Source organism: Solanum lycopersicum, chromosome 5, assembly GCF_036512215.1.
Source record: "Solanum lycopersicum chromosome 5, SLM_r2.1".
In the NCBI taxonomy this organism is placed as follows: Eukaryota; Viridiplantae; Streptophyta; class Magnoliopsida; order Solanales; family Solanaceae; genus Solanum; species Solanum lycopersicum.
Genome location: NC_090804.1, coordinates 29,996,548 through 30,007,855, shown reverse-complemented (window position 1 = coordinate 30,007,855; position 11,308 = coordinate 29,996,548). Strand labels below are relative to the sequence as shown.

The 11,308-nt window shown below is 36.8% G+C and overlaps 3 protein-coding genes across 3 annotated transcripts; all 3 read left to right on the top strand.

Annotated features, from left to right (window-relative positions):
- The first annotated feature begins 1,172 nt into the window (after nucleotides 1-1,172).
- On the top strand, nucleotides 1,173-1,628 carry LOC138348753 (uncharacterized). The gene has a single exon (XM_069298328.1). The coding sequence runs from the start codon at nucleotides 1,173-1,175 to the stop codon at nucleotides 1,626-1,628; it is 456 nt and encodes a 151-aa protein (XP_069154429.1).
- Nucleotides 1,629-1,761: 133 nt separating this feature from the next.
- On the top strand, nucleotides 1,762-2,754 carry LOC138348752 (uncharacterized). Its single transcript, XM_069298327.1, has 3 exons — nucleotides 1,762-2,009; nucleotides 2,113-2,443; nucleotides 2,527-2,754. Exons 1-3 carry the CDS (start codon nucleotides 1,762-1,764, stop codon nucleotides 2,752-2,754), a joined length of 807 nt encoding a protein of 268 aa, XP_069154428.1.
- A 5,130-nt stretch (nucleotides 2,755-7,884) lies between these two features.
- LOC138348751 (uncharacterized) lies at nucleotides 7,885-8,373 on the top strand. Its single transcript, XM_069298326.1, has 2 exons — nucleotides 7,885-7,950; nucleotides 8,014-8,373. Exons 1-2 carry the CDS (start codon nucleotides 7,885-7,887, stop codon nucleotides 8,371-8,373), a joined length of 426 nt encoding a protein of 141 aa, XP_069154427.1.
- The last annotated feature ends 2,935 nt before the right edge of the window (nucleotides 8,374-11,308 follow it).

Sequence of the window (11,308 nt, the reverse complement as noted above, 5' to 3'; positions counted from 1 at the left end):
ATTCGACTTAGATCCCAACACCAAACCATTTCCATTCCTGCATATAGAATGGCTCCAGTGGAACTCAAAGAGTTGAAGTTGCCGTTAAAACATCTACTTGATAAGGGCTTCATCCAGCCGAGCATATCCCATGGGGTGCTCCAGTGTTGTTCGTTAAGAAAAAGGATGGAACCCTTAGAATGTGTATCCATTATCGGCAACTCAACAAAGTAACAATAAAGAACAAATACCATCTTCCCCGAATTTATGATCTATTTATTAGCTCTAAGGTTGAAGTTTCATTTCTAAAATAGATCTCCGGTCAGGGTATCACAAGGTTAGAGTGATACAAGAGGATATTTCTAAGACTACCTTCCGTACTAGGTATGGTCATTAAGAGTTTCTTGTCATGTCATTTTGTCTCACTAACGCACCAGCCGCATTTATGGACCTTATTAACAGTGTCTTCCATGAATACCTTCATTCTTTTGTCGTAGTATTCATAGATGACATCCTCATATACTCTAAGGCTAGAGAAGAGCATGAACAACATTTGAGAATGACATTGCAAGTACTCAGGGAACATCAGTTGTATGCAAAATTCAGCAAATGTGAGTTTTGGTTGAGATCAGTGACCTTCCTTGGTCATGTTGTATCCGACCAGGGTTTAGAGGTTGATCCAAAAATGATTGAGTTAGTAAAGAACTGGTCGAGACCCCTCACTCCTATAGACATCCGGAGTTTCTTGGGTTTGGCTAATTACTATTGCAGGTTTATTGAGGGCTATTCCGCTATTGCTTCTCCATTGATAGATTTAACAAAGAAGAAGGTGAAGTTTGAGTGTTCTGAAACTTGTGAAAAGAGCTTCCAAGAGATCAAAGATTGACTCACTTCAGCCCCAGTTCTCACATTGCCGAGGAGTGATGAAGGGTATGTAGTGTAATGTGATGCTTCCCAAGTAGTTTTGGGATGAAATCTTATGTAGGATGGCAAGGTGATTGCATATGCATCAAGGCAGTTGAAAATCCACGAGAAGAAATACCCTACCCATGATCTTGAGTTAGGTGTGGTGGTATTTGCATTAAAACTTTGGAGATATTAATGTTTTACTGACAATAAATGTCTTCAATATGTTTTTACACAGAGAGAATTGAATCTTCGTCAGAGAAGATGACTAAAGCTGCACAAGGATTATGACATGTGTCCACTATAACCCAGGTAAGGCCAATGTAGTGGCCGATGCTTTGAGCCGATTGAGCATGGGCAGTGTGTCTCATATTGATGATGAGAAGAAGGAGCTAGTTAAAGAGGTACACCAATTGCCTAGGTTAGGTGTACGGCTGGTAGATACACCAAGTTGGGGTGTTTCAGTTTATTTCAGTTTTGAATCCTCATTTTTTGTAGATGTTAAAGCTAAGAAGCATCTCGACCTAGTACTCGTGGAGTTGGAAGACTCACTGTTGAGTAAGATGAATGAATCATTCTCCTTAGTGGGGATGGTGTTACAGATACTAGGGCAGATTCTGTGCTGTGTGCCCAATATTGATAATCTGAGACCTAATATTATTGCAGAGGCTCATGGCTCCATGTATTCCATTAATCCAGGTTCCACCAAGATGTATCATGATCTCAAGGAGATCTATTGGTAGGAAGATATGAAGCGAGATATTTTTATTATTGTGGAGGAATGCCCCAATTGACAACACTTTAAGGCTGAAATCTTAAGACTGGAGGTCTTACCCAGTCGATTGAGACCCAACATGGAAGTGGGAGGCTATTAATATGGACTTCATGATTGGTCTGCTCAGTACCAGGAAACTGCATGATTCCATTTGGGTCATTTTTGACAAGATGACTAAGTCTACTGACTTCATTCCTGTGAAGTCTACTTACAGGGTCGAAGATTATGCCAAGATGTTTATTGATGAGATAGTGAGGTGGCATGGGATCCCTTTATCTATCCGGATAGGGGAGCCTAGTTCACTTCTCACTTTTGGAGATATTTCCAAAAGAGCTTGGACAAGCAAAGTGTACCATTCAGACCCTTCAAGACATGCTGAGAGAATGTGTTATTGACTTCAAGGGGAGTTGGGATGATCACTTGCCACTGATTGAGTTCTCTTGTAATACTAGTTACCATTCCAGTATTGGGATGACACCTTTTGAAGCACTGTATGGCAGGAGATGTAGGTCCCCAGTTGGGTGGTCTGAGGTAGGAGAGTCTTCCATCCTTGGCCCTGATATCATACATGAGGCTACGGAAAAGGTGAGAATGATCAGGGATAGATTGACTGTAGCTTTCAATAGTCAAAACTCCTATGCTGATAACAGGAAGATGGCTCTTAAATTCGAAGTAGGTGATCAAGTCTACATGAAGATATCACCCATGAAAGGGGTGATGAGGTTTGGAAAGAAAGGGAAGTTGAGTCTGAGATATGTAGGTCCTTATGAGGTCTTACAGCGAGTAGGGATGTTGTGTATGAACTGAAGTTACCAAATGACTTGGCTTCTATTCATCCAGTGTTTCATGTTTTGATGCTTAAAAAGTGTCTAGGTGATCCAACATCCATCCTTCCTGTTGAGGGGTTAGGAGTCGGTGAGAACCTTTCTTATAAAGAGGTTCCAGTTGAAATTTTAGATCGCCAAGTGAAGCATCTGAGAAACAAGGAGGTTGCCACCGTAAAGGTGTTATGGAGGAACCACCTTGTTGAGCGAGCAACATGGGAGGCCGAGGCCGACATGAGATCCCGTTACTCTCACTTGTTCAATTCTTGAGGTTAGATATACTCTTCTTAAGTCTAATTTTGTTTATGAAACTTTAAATTTTAGTGCATTAGTCGGTTTTGGTGTTTTAAGTCCATAACTATGTGTTTTATCTTGCACTATATGAGTTAATATGAGTTCATGATTGCATTTATGTTGCTGTTTTTGTATAGCGTTGACGTGAGTTTTGTGTTGCATGAGTTGTGATGTGCATTGAGTTAAGTTAGATTGAGAAGGAAGATCCTCAATCTCAGCTATGAAGCTTCAGATAATCTTTAAGTGATGTGCATCATCCAGAGTAAGTTGTGAATCAGATATTCACAAAGAGTAAAGTTTCAAGTATGTTGATGTGTTTTTCAAAAAAAACCCTCTTTGATTCAAAATGATGTGTAGTATCATTCGGTGGAGAATGTTCCTAGGGGGGGCATAATATAACATTCTAGAAAATGTACTTGTCTAGTGAAGATTCTATAGGTTTTAAAAATATGTATTGGGGTACATAGGCATCTCAATGCCCAATATTGAGTAATATTGGGCATGTTAGAGAATATTGGCTTAAGAGTGTTAGACAAATTTCTATGTACTAAACAAGTAACTTAAGATATACATTGATGTTCAAATGCTCCAATCCAAGCTTGTTTAGGAATTGTACTTGTAATGAAGACCCTAAGCTAAATTTTTTGATTTCATAGCTTACACACATTAGGTACGAGGCATTCAAGTGTCAAGCCTAGGTACGATATCACATGATCATTTAAAATTATCATATAGATTAAGCAGTTCCCATGATCCTTTGGACACGAAGTTAACTTTCCAAGTGCAACATATGTATAAGCACATGTTCTATCGGCTGAGAAACCAAAAAACCAAGCCCAACCAAATTCGGTTATGGGGCAGGCGCGTGTCGGGTCAAGCCACGTGTGGCCGATCTTCCTAACAAATCCTAGTCTCTAACTAACTTACCTAACTAGCTAACTAACCTAGGACTAACCAAAATTAACTTACTAGTGTGCCTGAAATCCTAAGACCTAACCGGGTTACATTAGCCGAGTAACTAACTAAAGAAACATCCTAGTACCTAACCTAGGATGGTCCAAAGGGGTTGGTTATGGTCCTAATGATTTAGGGGTACTTTGGTAATTACCCTAGGTCACTTTATTAATTAAATTAGCAACTTAATTAATTGATTGAGATTTATGGTCAAACCCGAACCCTTAGCAACTTTTCAGAATTTGGCGTAGTCAAATGCTCTCCTATTTTTAGTCAATTTAGGAGGGATGTTTTGGTAATTAGCTAATTGATTTATTTAATTAAGTTATTTATCCTAAGTTTATTTAGTCAATATTCAGTTCCTATGACTTAGACTCACGTTTATCCACTAGAAACCCACGACTGAAAACAGTGAACAAACGTACAAAAAATAGAAAAATACTCTAAGTTCTTCTTAGGCAATTTCAAGGAAATTCTTTAAGATTTTCGTGCAAATTTCAGGGAGATCTTCGTAGATTTAATTCTATAGTAAGGTATGGGTTTTCTCTCTTGTATTCCTTTCCCCAGTAGGCTTTTCAAACATTTTGAATTCAAGAAACTAGGGTTATTCCCAATGAAATTGTCAAATGTTCATCTCCCTAGTTCTCCCTATTTCCGATTCTAGTAGTATGTATAATGCAAATATCGAGCATGTTGTTGGTATGTGGTGCTAAGTGATCATTATGTGTAGGTTCTGTGATTTGATAATATCAAATGAGACCTATAAGTTAGATCCGTATGATTAGAGTATCATTTCCATGAGATAAAAAATATTGTAATGCCAAATTGTGTTCGAGAAGATGAAATTGTCATAAGTCATTATGAAATTCAGTTTACTGTTGAAAGGAAAGAAGGTTTTGATTATTGTGTGTGTTTATAGTAGATATGTTTGTAAGTGTTTGGAATACAATGTTTCGAAGAAGAAATAAGAATGAGAATCAAAGCTAGTTAATGACTCTTCAATGCCAAATCAACTTTATAGCTTGGCTAAACTAAGCACTGAATTGTTCTTATGATGATCTAATCAAATATTAAAAGTTGGCTTGCTTAAAATGATGAAATTACTATAGTATATACATGAAGTTAATTTAATTGGCTAGTTATAATATCATGACAAGTGTTTAGTGAAAGTTTGGTTTATACCAATAAATTGGCCAGCAACATTATTTTGAAAATATGTAATAGAATTGGCCTATGACTATGTCATACCAATCTTATATGGCCAATGTAAATTATTATGTTTCTTGTAAGGCCAAATACATGTTACAGATTGACTTGACAAGATGTAACTCAATGAACTCATAACCTAGGGTTTGCCAATGATTGGGACAAGTACCAACATACCCTATCTAAATGAACTTGTGAACATAGTAGCACATTGAATAAGTCCTTATAACTTTCATAAAGAATGGTACAAGACTACCAAATAACATTGAACAAGATAAGGTGAGTAATGAATAACTAAAAGCTTATGAGTTATGAAATTGACCATAGTATTAGGTGTTACAGGAAGTGACACAAGTCTCACATGCAGGTAATCAATTATGTTAAAGATACTCACGTAAGAGGGTGTTAGAAATAGTGAGACAATTCTCATTCACACCATAATGATAATATAAGATTTAAGTTCACATTCATCAAGTATAGAAAGGGATGACAATTCATCCATTGAGCTATGCAAACCTCATACTAGAAGCAAGTTTCCATAATGTATGAGCCAATTCTAAAAGTTGTAAAGTATGATAAATTGAGCTAAGCACCGATAGACTAGTAATGAGCTTGTGAAAACACATGTAAGCCTCATGAGATGAGACTACCACCAAGGTATATAAGGGTCTCCAAATTCTCCTAGTGTTTGAACTATGTCACCAGCATATGTTACTAGCTAGTGGATCCACCTAAGAAAGTTAGGAAGCATACGATTTCACTTTGACCAGTGACAACCTCTTTTTTAGTGTAGGAAAGACACTGGATTTCATGTTAGCTCACATGATCTATGTCGGTTAATGCTAAAGATTTCTTTATGAAAGTAAGAAAGAGAAAATGAAAGAACTAGGAAGATGAGGGATGTTCGGATAGGATGACCAAAGGGTGAGGTTTGACTACGTAATGATGTAAGTCATGTTAGTCATTGCACAAAAAGATCCCAATGGAAGTCTAAAAATTATATCTAAGTCAACCTAACATGTTCAAAGTGAACATGAGATCAAAGAAGAAGAAATGTAAGTTCAAAGTGAACTAAGTAAGGAAAAACATAAGTATATCAAATCATCAGTGTTTGATAAGAATGAAGTTTTAGCAGTTATTGGCTTATGCCAATAAAGGGAGCAAAACATAATGACTCATCAATTGGAGTATGAATATATGCTCCATCTTCTTTATATTATGCAAATAATAAGATAATGGTCATAAACAATAAAGATTGGCTTATAAAGACTTCATGCCCAATTTAACAAGAATGGAAAGAATAACTTGTGAGTAGGGTAGTCAAATCATTTCCTTAGTCTTTTGGATTACATACTTGATTTATTGTAGCAATGGGACTACAATGAATCAATTCACTCGTAAGTAAAACATAGGATAAAAGGAGATCATTGAACTAAACAACTTAAAGAAGAAAAGAATGAAAAAATAAACTAAGTCTGGGAGAGGGAGCTCTCGGCCTAAGGGGAGCAAAAATATTAAATTTTTCTTTAGTTGTTCTAAAATTATGTTCCAAATCCAAGGTCTCATGTTAATATAGAAATGAGTTGTGTGATTTAAATACATGAAAAAAATATTCATAGCATGATTCATAAATAACGAATTAAGAAAGTCAAGTGACTTCACTTTCCAAAAAAAGGCATGTTGCTATATGAAGAGCTTTCCTTGATCATGCATAGTACTTATGTATTTATGTGCATACACCCATACTTAGTACAAGTGTGTACTAACCCATATAAAATTACTATTTTTATAGGTGCATGTTCTTGAAGAAGATTGAAGATCAGTTGAATCCGTTTGAACTAGTAACTCCAGACTTTGGTAGGTCCTCTTGATTTCGAGGATGCCAACCTTTTAGTATATTAGACATAGCTAGTGGATGTTGTCCCTAGAATTTCCTTTCAAACATTTGTTCATGCTTTTGTATTAAGTCCAGCTTGGAAACTATCAATAATATTATGAATTCATTATTTCAATTGTTCAATCTGTTAATAGATGGTTGTTTATTTTGAGTTGTAAGTATATCACTCTTATGCAAGAATTATATGAAGTCTAATCTAAGTACACTTCAGTAATGTTAAAAGTATTAATTTTTTCGCTAAATTTAACTGTATGAATGTGATGAAAGCTAAGAAGAGGATTGTCTGCGACCTCTGAGAGGTTAACAACGCCAGTCTTATCTAGGGTTTAGGACCCGGGTGTGATGGGGGGGGGGTACGTTACAATATGAGGAGAAGTTTTGAGTTCATTGTTGTCATTGAAGCTTGTGGTCTAATAGACATAGGCTTTAGTGGCCAAAAATTTACTTGACAGAGGCCTGATTAATGACAATTGGTTGGACACTATGCCCCAAACCACCATTACTCACCTTTCATCCACAGGTTCAGATCATTGTCCTCTATTACCGGAAATGAAATTAGTTGAGACAGATTACATCAAATACTTTAAATTCGTCAATTATTGGGTTCGTACCCCTCATTTCATTGACACTCTGAAAGCATGTAGGCAAAGAGAAGCTAATGGTGACAATATGTGGAAGTTTCACCATAAGATGAAAAGAGTATCTAAGACTCTTAGTGACTGGTCCAGAAATTGATATGGTTAGGAGAGATATGGCCAAAAAATTACTTGGTCAAATATATTAGATTTCTAAAGTTGGAGGATTCTATTATGAAACAAAAGACTTGATCAAATGCATTGGTTTAATGAAGGTGACAGTAACTCCAAGTATTTTCTCTCCTTGTTAAAGGGGAGAAGGGGGAAATTTTTTATTCACAAACTTCACAATAAGGATGGGTAATGGATGCAGGGTGATGGAAATATTGCAAAGGCAGCCTGTGACTACTTTCAACAGGTGTTTACAGGGGAAGACAAGGTCATCACTACAATTCCCTTAGAATGCATAAAAAAATGGTCAATGATGAACAAAATCAAAAGCTAACTGCAATGCCTACTATGGAAGAACTGAAAGAGCTGGTATAATCCATGAACCCTACTTTAGCAGCTGAACCTAATGGCATGAATGGTTTATTCTTCCAGAAATGTCGGAATATCATTAATCATGATCTCATGGGAGTTATTCAGGCCTTCTTTAGTAGCCAAATGATTCCTGAGTACTTCTCCCGCTCTTGTATTGTTTTACTCCCCAAAGTGAATAATCCCAACAAGATGAATGAGTTCAGACCAATCAGTCTTAGCAATGTCAATCATCTCCAAGCTAATGAGCAACAGACTCAGCCCCATTCTCCCAACCTGATTTCTTTCAATCAATCTGGCTTGGTCAAAGGTAGAAGTATTTGTGAGAACATGTTAGCTCAAGAGATCATCCACCAAGTAATAGAACCTACTGTGGGAACTAATGTGATTATAAAGTTGGATATGGCAAAGCATTATGATTGAGTCTCTTGGTCATATATTTGTCTAGTACTTAGGAAAATGGGATTTCATGAAACATTCATTAGTATGGTTTGGAAAGATATGGCCAAAAATTGGTACTCTATAATTATACATAGAGAGAGATATGGCTTTTTTCATTCCACTAGGTGGCTCAAACAGACCCCCTCTCCCCTGCCCTATTTATTTTAGGTGCAGAAGTGCTTTCAAGATCATTTAATAGTATGCAAAATCATCTTGACTATCATGGATTCTATATGGGAGTGAGAGGACCTCAAGTTTACCACTTGAGTTTTTTAGATGACACCATTCTGTTCACATCAGGGAGGGCCAAAACTCTTAGGCTCATCATGCAAACACTTAGGACTTATAAAGAAACTTCACGCCAAATGATCAACAGTGATAAAAGTCATGTCATGCTTTATTCTAATGCATTCACTATTAGAAGAATCAGAATCAAGCAAATCATAGGTTTCAGGCACAAACAGGGTCCCATAACTTATCTTGGATGCCCCTCTCTTTATGGGTAGACCTAGGATTATTTACTTTTCTGACATTGTTAGCAAAATGGTTTGCAGGATTACAGTTGGCAAATAAAACAACTCAGTTATGGTGGTAGGGCAGTCCTGGTCAAACATGTACTCCAAGCCCTTCCCATTCATCTATAAACTGCGTACCCCCCCCTACTGTACTCAAGAAGATCCAAATGACGATGGCTGACTTTTTCTGGGATGGAAGAGTGAAAAGAAAAAATATCGCTGGTCATCATGGAAAAATTTGAGATTTCCTTATGAAGAGAGAGAGACGGGAATGAGGAATCTCACAGATGTATGTCTGGCGTTCCCATATAAACAATGGTGGACATTCCAATCCAAACACACTTTATGGGGAGAGTTCCTGAAAGCAAAGTATTGCCAAAGGTCAAACCCATTGTGTAAGAAATGGGACAATGGTGACTCATTGATCTGGAAACACATGGTACAAAATAGATACAAGGTAGAATAGCACATTCAATGGAAAATCAACTCAGGCACATGTTACTTTTGGTAGGATAAATGGCTAGGAGTAGGGCCACTTGCACTTCTCTCGTCCAACAGCAACAGATTTAACAATAGCACAATAGCATATTTTTGGGAAGAAGGGCACTAGAACTGGAACAAACTGATGCAACAGGCTCCTGAGTGTCAACTGTCAAATATTTTAGCGACAACAATTCCTTGGATGCAGCAACAACGATCAGACCAGGCCATTTGGAAGCTCAACAACAATGGACAATTCAGTTGCTCTATTTCCTGGAATGAAATTAGGGAGAAAAAAAATCAAGGTCTTGTTTTAACTCTCTGATTTGGCATAAAAATATTCCATTTAAAGCTTCATTTTTAGTATGGACATCCCTAAGAGGCAAACTCACTACTAATTAAAAAGTAAATAGATTTGGCATTGAACCTGTTAAATGTTTTTGCTGCAGGAATAAATCAGGTTGGGATAGGATTGAACACAACTTCAACAGTGGGGATTTGCAACATATGTATGGCTGGAATCAAGATAGACCAAACCTCATTGCAACAACTCATCATACAATGATGGACAACCAAATCAAAAAATGAGGCACACAAACTTATGTTAAGGCCACACCTATTATAATTTGTTGGAAACTATGGAAGAACAGATGTGATAGAAAACATGGGGGCAATCCATCTAATCTAAGGAAGGTCAAATATGAAATCTACATGGACAGTTTTAGATTGATGATATCTAACTTCCCCCAAATTGAATGTCCTTCTACATAGTGGGAGCTAATCCAGCTTGGAGAAAGATATGTCCATGTTACTAAAGTAACTATGGTAACATGGACAAGACCACCAGATCAGGGGATCAAAATAAACACTGATGGCAGTGTACTATACAATGCTGGTAAGAGTGGTTCAGGTTGTGTGGTGAGAGACCAAACATGAGGTTTATTGGTAGCTTTTGCATCACCTTCGGGAGAGGCACAAATAATGAAGCTAACATCCAAGAAGCCATATTTGTAATGACTTGGGCTCTGGAAATGGGATACAGGAAAATCCTACTAGAAGAAGATTCCATATTGTTGGTGGAATGGATTATGCAAAAATCGAAGCCTCAATAGAGCATCATCACTCATGTGGAGAGACTTCAACTTCTCATCACACATACTCAAGAATTCAAGTGTATGCATACATTCAGAGAAGCCAACTGGGTGGCTGACTCATTATCCAAATATAGTCACATGATTCCTCCCCACAAATATTCTTCAGCAACCACTACTTACCTCAAGAATATAGAGCCTACTATCAACTAGACAAACAGGAAATGCCAAGTTTCAGATGAAAAAAGACTAAGAAAATTAAAGAGCCTCCTTAGACACTGAACTTTCCCTTTTCAACTTAGCTATAATTTAAAATTATAGCTACTTTGGATAGGTTAAAATACTTTTTTGATTTATTTTTAAAATGTAAAGGGAGAGTCTTCCTTGTTTATGCTTCCTATATGCTTTGTGTTGAGAGGAGTCCTCTGTTATAAGTACTTAGTATTTTCGTTTCACCTTTTTTGTAAGGGGAAGTGTTAACTTCCTTTTGGAAAGTTTACTTTGAACCCCTTTAAGCTTCGGAGGTAAGGTCTATGTCCCCCTATTTGTATTTTTCTTTCTATTAAATCATATATTTTAAACCTCAAATGCTAAACCCTGAAACATAAAATAAAAAATAGTATACACCCTAATCCTAACCCTAACCCTAAACTTAAACCCTAAATCATATGTCCAAAATAAAACCTAAGACCAAAATACAAACAGTCAAACATTAAATACTAAACCATAGATTTAAACCTCAAATCCTAAACCACAAACCCTAAAACCTAAAAAAAAACCTAAATCCTAACCCTAACCCTACACCATTAACCGGAAACCCAAGCCAAAAAT